This window comes from Miniopterus natalensis, chromosome 6 (assembly GCF_054644295.1).
Source record: "Miniopterus natalensis isolate mMinNat1 chromosome 6, mMinNat1.hap1, whole genome shotgun sequence".
NCBI lineage: Eukaryota > Metazoa > Chordata > Mammalia > Chiroptera > Miniopteridae > Miniopterus > Miniopterus natalensis.
The window spans coordinates 34,511,044-34,529,436 of NC_142086.1; the positions used below are offsets into that span (position 1 = coordinate 34,511,044).

Below are 18,393 nucleotides of genomic sequence, written 5' to 3' on the forward strand. Positions count from 1 at the left end.
TTTTTTTTTTTTTGAGGGTTGGGTGCTTGGGTCAACTTTATTTACATTTTCAAGCACAGGTCTTTCCACACAGAAACTTAAAACAACAAACTTCTATTAAACAACTTTGATAAAAATGACACTGACAATGAAAACACTACGTATCAGACTTAACAGTGAAACTAAGCCAACACTTTATTCCTATTTGGGAGATAGTTAAGTTCCAAGTTAGGGCTGAAATCAGGTCAGGAATCAAAAGACCTTGGCTGGGGGCTTCATGAACAGGTTTCTTAGCACCCATTGGGCTTCATCTTTCACTTCTCTAAAATGAAGTGAGACCAGATCAGTGTGTGTGCTTGTTTGTTTTTAAATATATTTTTATTGATTCCAGAGACAGAGGAAGGGAGAGGGAGAGAGACAGAAACATCAATGATGAGAAAGTCATTGATCGGCTGCCTCCTGCTGGGGATCAAGCCCGAAACCTGGCCATGTGCCCTGACCGGGAATCAAACCTCAATCTCCTGGATCATAGGTTGATGCTCAACTGCTGAGCCATGCGGGCTGGGCAGATTAGTGTTTTAGAAGTATGCTCCCTGGAGCTCTAGGCTTTGCAGAGAGTAGGGAACACAAGTGTGAAATGGATGAATACCTTTGGCCCCTAGATTACCAACCGTCAATTCCAATCAGAACAGTTCTGCATTTATCTATTTCATTATTTTGGGGTCTGAAGCAAATTTTATTTGGGGGGAAGCTGGATAAAAATAATCCAACAAGAGCTATTACTCTCATATCTGTGTTAGCAATATTGACTTAAGTAGGTGAAAGGACTAAGAGCAAACTCCATGGAAAAGCAATGTTTGACTTAAGGATGCCTTTATTAAAGGGGTATACTAGCTCTTCCACCTCCCCCAAGAAAAAGAATGTAAGTCTAAAAGGGCTTGTAATAACACTGACAATCATCAATATTTAATAAGTCTTTTTCCTGTTTTAGTCTGAACTTCTTCCTCCAAGAGCACAAAGCAATGAAATCAATATATGACTTAAACAGAAAAAGCACATGGTCTAATAGTTTAGTCCCCCTGGAGACACCTTCTGGATAAAACTCCTGAAGGATAAGGTGCTGTGATGTATGAAAATGAATTGAAAGGCAGAACTCTTAAACACTGGTTATAGTCTCCACCAGTGAAAGTAGAGAGCTGTAGGCCCCAATGTTTGCAAATCATTACACCCAGGTCTCTTTTATCTTGATGGCAAAGCACACTAATGAAATATCTTTCCATAGATAGCAACGTGCTAGAAAGAGTTCTAGGGGACGACAGCTGAAGTGTATCTATACCTGACATTTCCAGTTTCATACACATGTATTTTAGGAATTAAAAATGGATAAAGAATTTTAGAAAACTATCAAAAACTACCTGTTTTCCAAGAGGTTAGGATTGTTGGCACAAATCCAGATGTCCAAAAGTTCTTTTTCCTGATAATCAGTAGAGGGAGGCAAGACTCTCCATTTAAGACAAAGATCTGATAATCAAAACAAAATCACACACAAGAAAGATCACAATCAGAAGTCAATCCATCACAATGTCAGTTTGCTTATACCAAAAGTATGAGGTTACTTTCGAGCCAAAGGCCAGTAAATCCTTGGTCGTATACCGTTACACTTGATAGCACAACTAGTCTAGGATTCTATGAGCTACCTTAGGAAACTACCAATACATTACTATTTTTTATTATTATTATTATTGCTTAAGTTCTTTCCAATTGGTTTCTGTTACTTTCAGCCAAAAAAATTTAAGTCATAGCCCCCTCTCCACCTCTTCTTAAACCACATGAAGACTTCCAATCACTTGACTTTCCCATTTTCTTTGACTTCTTTGTCCATTTCTCCCTTTCAGTCCCTCCTTGCTTTTAGGACCAAGGTACCCCCACTCTCGTTAGGCTATTTTTAACTTTAATCCTGAATTCCTTCCAGACACATTGCCGATGGCTCTTAGGCAAAACACTTCTCTCTGTTCATCTTCGATGGAGGCAGCATGCACAGTGGCTAAAAACCTGACAGCTCCACCACTTACTATGTCTATGATCTTGGGCAGATTATGTCTCTATGTTTAAGGATCATCATCTGTAATAAGAGGTTAATATTAGTACTTACCTAAAAGGTTACTGGGGATTAAAATACATAACAATAATGATAGGAAACCAACATTACTAGACATTATCTGTGATGATTAATTTCATGTCAACTTGACTGGGCCGTGGGGTGCCCATACAGTAGGTCAAACTTTATTCTGAGTATGCCTGTGAGGGTGTTTTGAATGAGATTAACATTTGAATTGGTAGACTGAGTAAAGCAGATTGTCCTCCCTAATGTGGGTGGACGTCATCCAATCAGTTGAAGGCCTAAATAAAACAAAAAAAAGGCTGACCGTCTAGAGAGGAAAAGGGAACTTCTTCATGGCTGTCTGGAGCTGGGACATTAGCTTTTTCCTGCCTTCAGACTCAAATTAAAACATAGTTCTTCCTGGGCACTGAGCTTGTCAGCATTTAGCCTGTAACTACATCATTGGGTCTCTTGGTTCAAAGGCCTTCAGACTCAAACTGGAATTAAACCAATGCTCTCCTGGGTCGCCAGCTTGCTAACTGAAGATCTTAGGACTTGTTAGCCTCCATAATCATGTGAGCCAATTCTCTCTAATTTATATCTATCTATCATTATATATATACCCATCCAGCCATCCAGCCACCCATCCATTCTATTGGTTCAGTTTCTCTGAAGAACCCTAATACACAATGCGAGGCACTTAAAAAACTTTACATGTGTTATTACATTTTTTTGCACAAAACTGTATGATGTAGCTATAAATAGTAACCTCATGCTATACATAAGGAAACTGAGACTTAGAGAACGTAAAGGATTTGCCCAATTTCACATAGCTCCATAGTACTGGAGACTGGATTCTGGCAGCACCCTGAACACATCTGACCAGTTAGGTCTTCTTTGGACCACCCGAGGCTCAAGGTTAGGGAGGTATGCGGCTGGCACTGTGTAAATAACTACAACGTTTTACACACTACAGTGTACTTTTTGTTTGCTTGGCTCCCTCACTGGACAGCAGATTCCTTGCAGATAGTAGAGCGATCTTTAATTCTCTAACCCTTTATATAGTAGCCAGAAGATGTAGCAGAGGAACACAATAAGTACTCAATGCCTCAGTGATGTTACTCTCCTACTGAATAATGTCCAACGCCTCTCCATTGCTTATCAAAGTAAAAACTCCCTATCCTGGCATTCAAGGCCCTCTAACATGTTTATTCAACCTAATATATATATTTTTTATTTATTCATCATTCATTCAGTAGTCAATTACTAAGTACCAATTATATATTTAACACAGTACTAGTTATTAAAAATAGAAAGATGACTGTTTCTATTATTCCATCCCTGAAGTTTTAGCTGAATGTATACCTGATATTAACATATATGTCCTGTTATATCTCTACCTATCAAAATTTTGTTTTAAAAGATCATGGCAAAGGCTACTTCTCTCATGAAGCCTTGCCTCAACTTCCTCCTCTTCCCCCTGGAACCTTCCAAGAACTCTGTGCCTCTTTTACATCATTTATCTGAATTTCACATCTATTATAATTATTTTCACGCTTATCTTAACCTTTCTCCTAGACCCTAACCTCACTGCAAGTAAGAATCAGGTTTTAGCCCAGCCGGGTGTGGCTCAGCGGTTGAGCGGTGACCTGGAATCCAGGCGATCGGGGTTCAGTTCCCAGTCAGGGTACATGCCTGGGTTGCGGGCTCGATCCCCAGTTGGGGGGTGGGGGGCGGGCGATCAGTGACTCTCTCATCATTGATGTTTTTATCTCTCTCTCTCCCTCTCCTTTCCTCTCTCTGAAATCAATAAAGATATATTGATATATATATATATATATCAGGTTTTACCCACCACCTCTGTCTCCCTCACCCCATTTATGGACACAGTGACCTGTATATTTAGAAGCTCAGTAAATGATTGCTAATTAAAATGGAATTCAACACTCACCACATTGAATGATGAACGGGATGGCCATGGCTTGTCTCCTTTGATACTGAACAGACTCTAAAGACCTCTCCATGTCCCTGTTATTCTGGTATCCAAATTCATTCCAAAACAATGTTAGGTTTCTATTACCTAAAAAAACAAAGCAGGCAAAGAGTAATAAAAGAAAATCAACAAGATTGAGATGATGAGCATGGGAAAGTTTAGATACAAACACGTGTATATACAATATGGACTCAGCGATGCAAAAACCCAAACACAGAAAAAAGTGATTAAAGTATTAACGTTGGTTTTCTCTGAGTATGGGTGAAATTTGTTTTCTGCTTTATACTTTCTTACATTTTTCCAACCTGTATATAATAAATATGCAATATCTTTATAATAAAACTAAACACAAGAGCAGTATATACATATATACATATAGTATATACATAAATATATATATGTGCAATAAAATACGTTGGCATTTAAAACATTTTTGTTCAGTACTTCCAGCAGGGATGGTACTGAATAAACTTAAAGGCTACCTTTGAGAATGTTGATACAAATACTTATTATTTTGTCTCACAGCCAAAGTGTTTTACCCTCATTTTACCTCTGGCTCCCTTTTCTACCAGTCTGTTGTTTATGCCCCACCCCCACACCAGGTTCTCTACTCCCTCCTTGCTTAGAAACAGCGCTTGTCATGAAGGACCATCCAGCAATTGCACTACTGGGAATCTTCCTTACAAACATACAAAACAATGGCCATGTACATGTTATAGCATTATTTGAACAGCAAAAAAGGAAAAAAGGAAACAACGTAAAAGGCTAGAATATGTAATGAATAAATTCCATTTCCTAACAAAAAAATCCTTTAAAACAGAGAATTAGAGCTAAATGTATTGCTGCATCAAGATATCAAAGTTTTCATTTTTTGAAAAGATATAAAACAGCATACCTAGTATAATCAATGTTTGTGATTTATAAAAAGCATATACATATAAAATTATGGTAGATATTTTTTTTTTCCTGAATGGAAACAAGAGTTTTAATAGTGACTATCACTGAAGAAAGAGATAGAGGTTGAGGGAAAGACAGGGGAAGATACTTCTACTTTTCATTTTTTACTTTCTAAACACTCTGAATGTTTTTACATGTGCATGTATTACTTTAAAAAACATTTTTAAAAAAGAAATTTATGTTTACCATTCTCTCCAATATGGTGACCACTAGCCACATGTGTCTACCAAGCACTTGAAATGTAGCAGATACAGAACATTTTGTCAACATACAATGTTCAGAAAGTAAGGTTCTAAAATACAAACCTTGGAAATAAAATATCTGAAATAAGACCAGCCATGTATAAACTATAACATATGACTGTGTAATTCATGCAAAATACAAATAAGCATCCTTGCACCTTACTAATCCTGTTAAAATTTAGAATCAGAATGCCATCTGCCTGGAAGACCAGCAGGGAAGGGACTAGGTTTCTAAAGAGACTTTACAACTGGGCTGGGCTAAAAGCTGCCCCCACAAATTCTCAGGTTTCCCACTCTTTCTCTTCACAAAATCCCTAAGAGCTCTCTCCTCAGATTTCCCTTTGGATTCTGTTTCTTGGGTTTTTCTCAACTCCAACTTTCATATTTTTGCTCTCTGCTCAGCATTTGGTCTTGGCCCAGCCCAGACACCATTTCTTCTCTGCACTCCAAATCCTGATGTACTCTTTGGTGTCTGGACAGGGCTCATTAAGACTTTTCCTTGCCTCAAAATACAAAGGAACCCCACGGTCTGGGAAAACATATTTGCCAAGGATGTATCTGATAAGGGGCTAATTTCCAAAGTGTACAAAGAACTCATATCACTCAGCAAGAGGAAGGCAAACAATCCAATTAAGAAATGGGCAAAGGACTTGAATAGACGCTTCTCCAAAGAGGACATACAGATGGGCAAGAGACACATGAGACACAACATCACTAATTATCAGAGAGATGCAAATTAAAACCACAATGAGGTATCACTTCACACCTGTCAGAATGGCTGCCATCAACAAATCAACAAACGACATGTGCTGGCGAGGGTGTGGAGAAAGGGGAAACCTGGCACACCGCTGGTGGAAATGCAGACTGGTGCAACCATGATGGAAAACAGTATGGAGGTTCCTCAAAAAATTAGAAATGGAGCTGCCTTTTGACCCAGTGATTCCACTCCTAGGAATGTATCCTAAGAATCCTGAAACATTCATCAGAAAGAATATATGTACCCCGATGTTCATAGCAGCACAGTTTACAATAGCTAAGATCTGGAAACAGCCCAAGTGTCCATCAGTAGATGAGTGGATAAAAAAGCTGTGAGACATTCACACCATGGAATACTACGCAGCTGTAAAGAGGAAGAATCTCATACCCTTTGGGACAGTATGGATGGAGCTGGAGAATATTATGCTAAGTGAAATAAGCCAGGCAGAGAAAGACAAACATCACATGATCTCGCTTATACGTGGAATCTAAAGAACTTAATAAACTGATGAACAGAACAGATTCAATGACATGGAAGCATGGATCAGACTGACGAATGTCAGAGGGATGGAGGAGGGCAGGTGGGTGGAGGGGGAGAGAGTAACCAAAGAATTTATATGCATATATGCACAACCCAAGGACACGGACAATGGTGGGGACAGGGACTGGGGAGGGAGATGGGACAGGGTGGAACGGGTCATTGGGGAGAAAAAGGGACATCTGTAATATTTTAAACAAAAATAAAATTTAAAAATTAAAAAAAAAAAGACTTTTCCTCTGATTTCCATGTGAACTAGTCAGTTTTTACTGAGTCAAGGTAAGAGGAGCTACAGATTAAAGTCAGGTGGCTTCAAGTGTTGTCTCCGGCACACAGTTGTGTAATTGTGGAAAGCCACTAAATTTTCATATTCATAAAATCAGTATTTCCAATAACCTGCCCAACAGGTTTATTATAAAGAATAAACGTGGCCCAGCTGGGTGTGGCTCAGAGGTTGAGCATCGACCTGGGATCCAGGTGATCAGGGTTCGATTCCCGGTCAGGGCACATGCCCGGGTTGCGGGCTAGGCAGCTGATCAATGACTCTCTCATCACTGATGTTTCTCTCTCTCTCTCTCACCCTCTTTTCCTCTCTCTAAAATCAATAAAGATATATTAAAAAAAAAAAAAGAAAGAATAAATGTGAAGGCACATTAAAAACTATAGAACCCTGCAGAAATTTAAGTTGCTTCTGCATTGTATTTGTCCTCTCTCTAAATGTTACTTCTCCCAAAGACTCTGCTTTTCAAAGGAGGGACTGTGCTTTATAACTCTGCATGCCCCTTACACACAGCTCGGCATCCTGCACATAATAAGCCCTCAAAAACTGCTGTTACTTTTGACAAAATACCTCATTAATGTGTTCCTTGGGATAAAATGAAGGTGAAATAATGCCTCTTCCTGAAAACATTAAACAGTTAACACAACACAGCTAACTTCTAAAACACAGATCAACCATGAACCCCAACCCAACACAAACATTTTAAGAGTGGTAAAACTGCTGGGATGTTAGAAACATAAACACACACTCCTCAGGGGTGGAGTGATCACACCACTCTTATAGTGCTTACACATTACATTTTTGTTTACTGCGTTTCTATTTCCCCCTTTGGATAGTGAAATCCTTGAAGACAGTGGTGACATTTAGGATCTTGTTTTCAGTAGGTGACACACAGGGCTTAGTGTTTACTTACTAAGGGCTAAATAATACTAAAGAATTACTGGCTATCAAAGGCAGAAATTAGAATATTCATTACCCCAAACACCTACTGACCAGGCCTTGTGGAAGATATTGTACTATTCAAAGTAACTATCAGGGCAAAGAAAGAAAGCTTTTCACTCAAGATCAGAAATGGGTTTTCCTAGCTGCCTATGAAATTTTGACTTTTTCTCTTCTGATGGAAGCTAGTTCAACATGCACAACATGCAGTTGTGTTTATGGTGTTATTAAAACAAATTTCCATGCAGTGGACCCTGAAGACTAAGTAGATGCTTCAACAAGCAGATAAGCAAGCTGGCCAGAGGGAAGGCAGTGTGAGAAAGCACAGCACGTCAGGTTCTACTTTTATTTATGTGTTACTCACTCTGTAGAAAAAAATTCTTCCTAGAGAGAAAAAAAAAAGTTTCTCCCATACAAGGGAACCCATTAGACTACCAACAGATTTTTTTTTTTTGCAGAAACTTGCAGTTCAGGAGAGAGTGAGATGATATAATCAAAAGGCTGAAAGAGAAAAATAAGCCAATTAAACATACTTAATCCGGCAAAGCTGTCCTTTAGAAATGGAGAAATAAAGAATTTCCCAAACGAACAAAAGCTCAGTTAGTTCATTACCACTAGATCTGCCTTACTAGAAATGCTAAAGTGAGTTCTCCAAAGTGAAGTGAAAGAACAATAATTAGTAACCTGAAAACATAAAAATATGAAACTCACTGGTAAAGGTAAGTATATCGTCAAATTCAAAATACTCTAATACTGTAATGATGGTGTATAAATCACTTAACTCTAGTATAAAGGTTAAAGACCAAACTATTAAAATAAGTATATAATTTCTTAATGGATACACAATATAAAAACATGTGCACTGTGAAATAAAAAACAAAATGTGGAGGAAAGACAGTAAAAAGGTACAAGTTTTTGTATGCAAGGTTAAGTTGTTTTAAGTTTAAAATAGACTGTTATAACTATGTTTTATGTAAGCCTCATGGTAACCACAAAGAAAACTTATCATAGATATACAAAAGATAAAAAAAATAACATTCTATAGTATTAAAGCATAACACTACAGAAAACTGTCATATTACAAGGGAAGACAACAAAAGAGGAAGAAAGAAGAAAAGGAACTATGAAACAGCCAGAAAACAATAAGATGGCAATAGTAAGTCTTTATCTATTAAAAATTACTTTGATGTAAATGATTTAAATTCTCCAATAAAAAGACATAAAGTGACTGAATGGATAAAAATAAGACCCAACTATACACTGTCTACTAGCGATTCACTTCAGTTTTAAGTTCACATATAAGCTCAAGGTAAAGAGATGGAAAAAGATATTCAATGCAAATGAAAACCAAGAGCTATACTTATATCAAACAAAATATGCTTTACGTCAAAAGCTGTAACGAGAAACAAAGATTATTATAAAATGAAAAAGAAATCAATTCATCACGAGGATATAAACATTGTAAAAACATATGCACCCCAAAATAAATAAATAAAATTTAAAAATATATATATATGCACCTAACATCATAGCACCTAAAAATATTAAGCAAATATTAACAGATCTAAAGGCAGAAATAGACAGCAATGCAGGGGACTTTGTTGTCTCACTTCCAACCATGGATACAGCATCCAACAAGAAAATCAAAAGAACATAATGGGCTTGAACTATCTTTAAGTCAAATGAACCTAACAGGCATACACACAATATTTCATCCAATAGCAGCAGAATATACATTCTTCTCAAATGCACATGGAAAGTTTTCCAGGATGGATCCTAGGACTGGTCATAAAGCAAGTCTTAACTAATTCACAAAGAATGAAATCATATCAAGTATCTTTTCTGAAAATATGGTATAAAACTAGAAATTAATAACAAGAGTAAAGCTGGAAAATTCACAAATATTTGAAAATTAAAGAACATATGCCTTAACAACCCATGGATCAAAGAAGAAATCAAGAGAAAAATGAAAATGGAAACAGCATACCAAAACTTATCAGATGCAACAAAAGCAGGTCTAAGAGGCAAGTTCACAGTAATAGACACCTACATAAAGAAACAAGAAAGATCTCAAACAATTTAACTTTATATCACAAGGAACTAAAATAAGAAAAAGTAAGTCCAGCCCGGCCGGGTGTGGCTCAGCGGTTGAGCGTTGACCTAGGATCCAGGGGATCAGGGTTCAATTTCCGGTTAGGGCACATGCCCGGGTTGTGGGCTCCATCAATGACTCTCTCATCATTGATGTTTCTGTCTCTCTCTCTCTCCCTCTCCTTTCCTCTCTTGGAAATCAATAAAGATATATTTAAAAAAAAAAAGAAAAAGAAAAAGTAAGTCCAAAGTTAGCAGAAGGAAAAATTAACAAAGATCAAAGCAGAAATAAATGAAACAGAGACTAGAAAAATAACAGAAAACAATGAAACTAAGAGCTGCTTTGTGAAGAGATAAACAAAACTAATAAACCCTTAACTAGATTAACTAGAAAAAGAGTGAAGACTACATAAATAAAATTAGAAATGAGAGGTTACATTACAACTAATACCACAGAAATACAAAGGATCACAAGAGACTACTATGAACAATCAAATGCTCCCAAATTGTGTAACCTATAAGAAATGAGTAAATTCCTAGGAACATACAAACTTCTAAAACTTAATTATGAAGAAACAGAAAATCAGAAAAACCTGTAACTAGTAGGATTAATTCAGTAATTTAAAAATCTTCCAACACAGAAAAGCCCAGGACCAGATGGTCTCACTGGTGAATTTTATCAAACATTTAAAGAAGAATTAATGCTATCCTTCTCAAAGTCTTCAAAAAATTTGAAGAGGAAGGCACACACCTAAATTCACTTGACAGGACCTACATTATCCTAATACCAAAACCAGATAAGGATACTGCATGAATAGAAATGTACAGACCAATATCACTGATGAACATAGATGTAAAAATCCTAAAAAATACAAGCAAACCAAGTTCAACAGCATAATAAAAGGATCGTGCACCCTGATCAAATGGGACTTATCCCTGGTGCAAGAATGATTCAATATGCACCCCCAAAAAAAGTGATACCATATTAATGGAGTGAAGGATAAAAATCATATGATCATCGCAACAGGTGCAGAAAGAACATTTGAAAAACTGACATCCTTTCAGGATAAAAAACTCAACAAATTACATACAGAAGAAATATACCTCAACATAATAAAGGCCATAGATGATGAGCCCACAGCTAACATCACAGCAATGAAGTAAAGTTAAGAGCTTTTCTTCAAGATCAGGAACATGACAGGATGCCCATTCTCGACACTTCTAATTAACATAGTATTGAAAGACCTAGCCTGAGCAATTAGGTATGAAAAAGAAATGAAGGGCCCCAGAAAGAAAAAAGTAAAATTTTTTCTGCTTGTAGATGACATATTATAAAGGGAAAACCTAAAGATTCCACCAAAAAACTGTTAGAACTAATCAATGTACCCAGTAAAGCTGCAGGATACAAAATCAAAATACAAAAATCAGTTGCATTTTTATATACTAACAAACTATCTGAAAGAGAAATTAAGAAATAAATCTCATGAATAAAATACATAGGATTAAATTAATCCAAGTAGATGAAAGACCTCTACATTGAAAACTATAAGACACTGATGAAAGAAACTGAAAACGACACAAATAAATAGAAAGATATCCCATGTTCTTGGATTGAAATAATATTTTTTAAATGTCCATACTACTCAAAGTAATCTATAGATTCAATGTAATCCCTATGAAAATTCACATAGCATTTTTCAGAGAACTGCTTTGTGAAGAGAGAATCCTAAAATTCGTATGTAACCACAAATGACCTTGAATAGCCAAAGCTATCTTGCAAAAGAACAAAGCAAGATGCATCACACTGGGATTTCAAACTATATTATCAAATTATAGTAATCAAAACAGTATGATATTTGGAAAAAAAAAAAAATACACAGACCAATGGAACAGAATAGAAAGCCTAGAAATAAATACACACATATACAGTCAACTAATCTTTGACAAAGATGCCAAGCACACACAATGGGATAGTCTCTTCAATAAATGGTGTTGAGAAAATTGGATATCCACATGTAACAGAATGAAATTGAACACCCTAATGAAATTGGACACTATATCTTATGCCACTCATAAAAATTAAAACTTGAAATGGATAAAACCTGAAACCATAAAACTCCCAGAAGAAAACAGGGAAAACACTCCTTGACATTGGTCTGGTAATGTTTTTTGGATATGAAACCAAAATACACAATTAACAAAAAGGAAATAAAACAAACAAAACGTGAGACTACATCAAACTAAAAACTTCTGCAAAGCAAAAGAAACAACAAAATGAAAAGACAACATACAGAAAATGAGAAAAATATTTGAAAACCAAATATCTGATAAGAGGTTAATATCTAAAATACACAAGAAACTTATACAACTCTACAGCAAAAACAAAAACAAAAAAACTCTGATCAACAAATGGACAAAGACCCTGAATAAAGAGTTTTCCAAAAATACATACAAATGTCCATCAGGTACATGAAAAGTTGTTAAACATCATTTAATCATCAGGAAATGCAAATCAAAACCACAATGAGATGGCTATTACCAAAAAGGGAAGCAGTAACTGTTGGCAAGGATGCAGAGTAAAGGGACCTGCACACTGTTGGTGGGAATGCAAATTGGTATAAATATTATGGAACACAGTATGAAGCTTCCTCAAAAAATTAAAAATAGAACTATATGATCCAGGAACAGAGAGTAGAATGGTGTTTGTCAGCAGCTGTGGGGAAGAGGAAATGGGGAGATGTTGGTCAGAGGGCACAAACTTTTTTCAGTTATAAGATGAATGAACTCTGGGGATCTAATGTACATCATGACGACAGGTTAATAGGACTGCATCGTATACTTGAAATTTGCTGAGAGGGGATCGATCGTAAGCATTCTCATCCACACATTCAAGAAGGTGAATACGTTGATTAACTTGATTGTGGTAGACATTTCAGTTATATATCAAATCATCATGTTGAACATTTTAAGTGTATAATTTTTTTTTGGTCAATTATAATCCAATAAAGCTAAAAAAATATATTGTCTATTCTAGTTTGGCAAGAAACATTAAAATCAATAATAATAATTCACTACATTAGGTTGGCCTTGACTAATGGAGTAAATTATATACCTATAATTATGGGTATTTTAAATATGTGGTTTTAATAACTCATGCTTCTGTTAATGTGTCTTAATGAGGGTTTTTAATTGCTCTTTCATCCAGAAATCAATTAAGAGCAAGAAAGTGAAATTTCAAAACTTGTAAAATTACTTCATTTTTAAAAATGTATCTTAAATGCCCTGGCTGGTGTGGCTCAGTGGTAGAGTGTAGGCCTGTACACAAAGGGCTGAGGATTCGATTCCGATTCCTGGTCAAAGGTACGTACCTAGATTGCTTGATCCAAGGCCGAGTGCGGGAGCAACCAATCGATGGGTCTCTCTCACACTGATGTTTCTCTCTCCTCCCCACCCCCATTCCTCCCACTCTCTCTAAAAATCAATGAAAATATAGCCTCAGACGAGGATTAAAATATACATATATAATATTTATGCCCACTATGAAGAGAGTTATGTAAATAACCCAAAATTTATTAATTCAAAAATTATATTATTTCAACATTCTCAAGGTATTCTGGTTTAAAATTCTGATTTAAAAATTTGTAAATGGGAAATGCTGCAAGTACACAGGTAATATTTAAAATTATAAAAGAATACATATCTTGAGACTTTTGTTTGAATAATCAACAAGCATGTTAAATTAATGAAATAGTCAGGGATTAATGCACATAGAATTAAAGTCCTAATTTCTAGAACAAGTATCTGAAAAATACTGTGAAATTTTAATTTACTGCTAGCTATATGTATGGAGCATTTAATTCAGAAGACTTCTAATGTTTAAATTCATCTGATTAATTTTTTAGGAGCCACTTTGAACCAGAAAAAAATAATGTAAAATATTGCAATAACTTACTAAAAATTTGTCAAAACCCACTAACTAAAAGAGCCGTTCACACAGATTTTGCCTCTGAAAAATAGGAGAAATGTAACATGCTCCTAGATGTCAGTTTCGTATCTGTTCATAGAATGTGCAATGACATCTAGGAAATCATTTTCCCAAAGGGAGAAGTAATAAAATTCAGTAATAACTGCTAAAGCAAAGTTCTCATAGTTCCAATCAAAATAAGGAAGCCCAAAACAGTTTATGAAATCCAAGCACCAGGAACATAAGCTAGAGAAGGTATTTAAATCAGGTTCCTGCCCTCAGGTAGTTCTGCATCTAAATAGATGATTATGGTCTACAGTTTTTGAACGTCTCCTTTGATGAACACTTTGGTTTACGAACGCCGTAAGCCCAGAAGTGCATGCTTCGGTTTTCGAACATGTCTCAGAAGTTGAACATGTAACACGCTTCCGCTGAGGGCAAGATCCTGAGGCCTGGCTGTCGGTTGTGGATCCCTCGGTTTTCAAATGTTTCCGAACTTGAACGGTCTTCCGGACCGGGTTACATTAGAAAACCGAGGGACCACTGTATTTGTAAAGCTCTCCTGAGATAGATATTGCACGTCCATTCTCAGGAGACTGTAAATCATGCCTGCTTCTCTGCTGAATATTGGCCTGTTGGTCGTTACCCTCTCAGCTTTGTTTTGTTTTTAAACCAAGCTCTGGCCAGTTTTATTGAAGAAAAATTTCACATGATTTACTTTTCACCAGTCTGGCCTGGCACACTTCTAATGATATCAGAACCACCTGGGTCAATGGCAGCCTGTGTGCATGCTCTGCTGTTTTCCACATGCTGTGCCCAGTTCAGTACCATCGCCACTGTAGTGATGGATGCCGGTGCTCTAGTTGGCCAACTTGGCACAGTGCTCGAGTTCAGATTTCCTCACGGCTGCGCAGTTGCTGGTGAGGATGACCAGTTTCCTTTTGCCTTGTCTGATTATCTTCAGACTCTGCTTGTACCCCAGCACATACTTTCCACTTTTTAGTTGGTAGACTCCAGCGACTTTTTCGTCTTCTTTCCAGCCACCATCTTCCTACCTTTGGTGCCAGACCACCCTCAACCAAGAGCAGCTGCCAAGACATCCTGGGAGTGAGAAAGGAAGGACTATCTGTCATTTTTAGATAAACCAGACATTCGACCTTCCTAAGCTGATCCATGGTGTGATCATTTATCGTCTGTATTCTCGATAGAATTTCTGGGTTAGGAACGGCAAACTGGTTCTGAGTGACATGCCAGTTCCAATCCGTTGGCAGTGAGCCTGTGTACACGCTTGAGAAGGCTCTTGAGGCCGATCGCCGCTTATCAGGAAGAGCTGCCACGACGGCTTAGCCTGCGGTGCACGTGAGATGAGGGGGGCCCTAGATAACTGCTTCCCGAAGGGCTCTATTTGAATTGAAGGCAAGCCAGGCAGATGGCCTTGGTGGTGGTGAAGCTGCTCACAGCCCAGGCCTTCTCTTGGCTCCAGCGTGTGGCCGAGGGGGTGGGCCCGTCTCGCAGGTACAGTCAGCGGCAGAGTGGGAGGCAGCGGCGGTCAGCCTTCACTCCTCCACTCTACTGCGAGCCCGGCAGGCTCCGCGGCAGGACTCCCGGACCCTGCTGAGCTGCTCCAGCTTGCTCTAGGCATCAAGTTCATCACTTCCCCTGGCAACGGAGCTTCATTTCCCCTTGTTCCCTATCAGTGGTTTCCCATGAGGATCTCCTAAAGCTGCAGAACAATTTCAGAACCACCACCCCCAGACCTGAGAAAAATGCATGATGACAGAAAAATATAAATTTAATAACAGTTTTATGAGATTTTACATGTTACTACCCACAGATACATCTACACAAGTTTGAAAAATGGTGGCATATTTATGTATGAGGCATAACGCCATTTTAGATGTAACTGGTAGACAGGGATTCAAGGACTTCTAGCCATAATCTGAGGTCCCCTGGGGCTTCCTGGCTCCCAGTTCAGAATCACATTCTTCTGTGCACTGGAGACTAGAAAGGAAAAGGTTAGAGGCCTCATGACAAACCTTTAAAAGCAAAACCAAGGAGCCCTGGCTGGTGTGGCTCAGTTGGTTGGGCATCATCCTGTGCACCAAAAGGTTGCAGGTTTGATTCAGGGCACATGCCCAGGTTGCAGGCTCGATCCTTGGTAGAAGGTAAAAGTTATTTACTTTCTCTGTTTAGGTTGTATTTTTATTTAGTCATTGTCCCTGTTGTCCTTTGGATACACTCCAGTTTTTCTAATTCTCTCTACAATGTGGAAATCAAACTTAGACATGATAATCTCATCCAAGCGCATTCAGAGAGCTCTGTGCTCTCTGGGCAGTAGCCTGGTCCGCTCCCTATGTCTCCCAGTTCCCGGGTTGGCCTAGTTTATTTCTCTACCAGGGCTCTCCTTACTTTACTCAGACGTACAGAAAACCGGCTGACTGACTTGATGTTCCTAAGAGTCAAAGATTTGTTGTTGTTGTTGCTGTTAATACAACTTATATTTAATCTTGATTGCCCTGTTTTAATTTCGGAGTCATTAAAGACAACTTATCTTCTTTACTAAGGTAGACATAAATAGACTAAAGAAGGGAGTTTTGAGGTCTTGCTTCTGGTATGTCAGGGAAAAATCAAACTAAGAATCGAAGTGTATTTCATTCCAGACAAAAGAAGGGCACTAGGCTTTTTGGTATTTTATTTGCAATATAAGTGAGTGAGATCTTCTGAGGTATTTTAGCAAGAAACTTCATTGTAGATATAAAAAGTGTTATTATCATGATAATATAAGTGCAGTCAGAAAGAAAAGGAAGCTAAGTGCTGTCAATAGTGATCATTTCAATTGCCAGGTGAAAGCAGTTAAATGGATTAAAATCTAAGAATGTGATTTCTTTAAAAGAGAAGTCAACCCAATGAACTCCTGAACCATCCTGCTGTTTGCAGGGAGCTGGCATAACTAACAATTTTAAACAGAGTACATATTTATGCCATATAAATCAGTTAGGCAAAATGTCGACATCATTTTTAATATTTTATTTTAATCTCTTTTATCCAATGCAATTTGTTTAGCATATAGAGTTCTACTGTTGCTCTGTCAAATAGTAAAATTACCAGTGGATGTGAGTATCCAAATGGTAGATGAAAGGAAGCTTTTCTTTATAGAAATATTAGAGCTAATAAATGATGAAATATGATAGAAACAGAATGTAAGGTTTTGGAACTCTTAAGGGATCTGAGCATTCATCATTAACTGTTAACATAATTATAAGAGAGATGATCGAACAATATATGCCTCCCCACGGAAGAACACGCTACTCTCTATGAAGCATCTTGATGACAAAAGAAAAGCCACATCTGTATTTGATTAAGCTGGTGAATTCTACATATTTACAGAAAAATAAATAGAATGGAAAAATCTGTTAAACTACATCCCATAATACAATGAGCAAAATTCAGACGGTAAAAACTCAAGACAACCAACACAGTTTCTCCTACAAATAAATTACAAGGAAAAACGAGAGAGAAAGGGAACTATGGGGATGAGTGAGAAGGGCTATAAATTATATTATGACAGGAAATAATTAGAAATTTAAATAAACTAGATATTTTATGATATTAAGAAAGTATTAATAATTTTAGGTGTAAGATATATACCAGGGTTATGTTTTTAAACAGTGTTCCTCTTTTAGAAATACATGCTAATGTACATATAGATATAATTATACAGTGTCTGAATTTCCTTAGTAATCCAGTTGTGGGGAACAGGTGGGAATGTGGGTGAAACCAAGTGCCCAGGAATTAGTAAGCGTTGAGGTTGGAAGATGGGTTTATGGGTTTCATTATAATGTTCTCTTAATTCTGTCTAATTTTGCAGTTTCCCACATATACTAGTTTGCTAGAGCTGCATAACAAAATACCACAGACAGTGGCTTAAACAACAGAAATTGATTTTTTCATAATTCTGAAGGCTTGAAGTCCAGGATCAAGTTTGCTTTCTTGTGAGGCCTCCCACCTTGGCTTCCAGATGGCACCTTTTTGCTTTGTCCTCACATGGCCTCTTTGTCCTCACATGTGCGCACCCATTGCTGGGGTCTCTTTTTGTATCCAAATTTCCTCCTCTTACAAGAACACTGGTCAAACTGCATTGGGCCCACTCTAATGGCCTCATGTAAACTTGATTACCTCTTTAAAGGTCCTACCTCCAATTTATACTAATTTAAAACATAGCCCGGCCAGGCATGGCTCAGTGGTTGAGCGTCAACCTAGGATCCAGGCGATTGGGGTTCGATTCCCGGTTGGGGCACATGCCCGGGTTGCGGGCTCAATCAATGACTCTCTCATCATTGATGTTTCTCTCTCTCTCTCCCTCTCCTTTCCTCTCTCTGAATTCAATAAACATATATTTAAAAAATAAAAAATAAAACATATAAGTTCAGGGAAGACACAATTCAGTCCATAACACCATAATAAATTTTTTAAAAATAAAACAAAATATAATATTAAAGATACTATATTTTTAAAATAAAGTAGAATACATAAAATCCCTAATAAAAAAGAGG

The 18,393-nt window shown here is 37.3% G+C and overlaps 1 protein-coding gene and 1 pseudogene across 1 annotated transcript in view; both read right to left on the reverse strand.

Annotated features, from left to right (window-relative positions):
- MORC1 (MORC family CW-type zinc finger 1) overlaps nucleotides 1–18,393 on the reverse strand; it is a 135,456-nt gene that overhangs the window by 60,935 nt on the left and 56,128 nt on the right. The window contains 2 exon segments of the mRNA XM_087817862.1: nucleotides 1,395–1,500; nucleotides 4,032–4,160. Of these exon segments, the coding sequence (XP_087673988.1) occupies nucleotides 1,395–1,500; nucleotides 4,032–4,160 (235 nt within the window).
- On the reverse strand, nucleotides 14,555–14,887 carry LOC107536696 (large ribosomal subunit protein eL30 pseudogene; annotated as a pseudogene).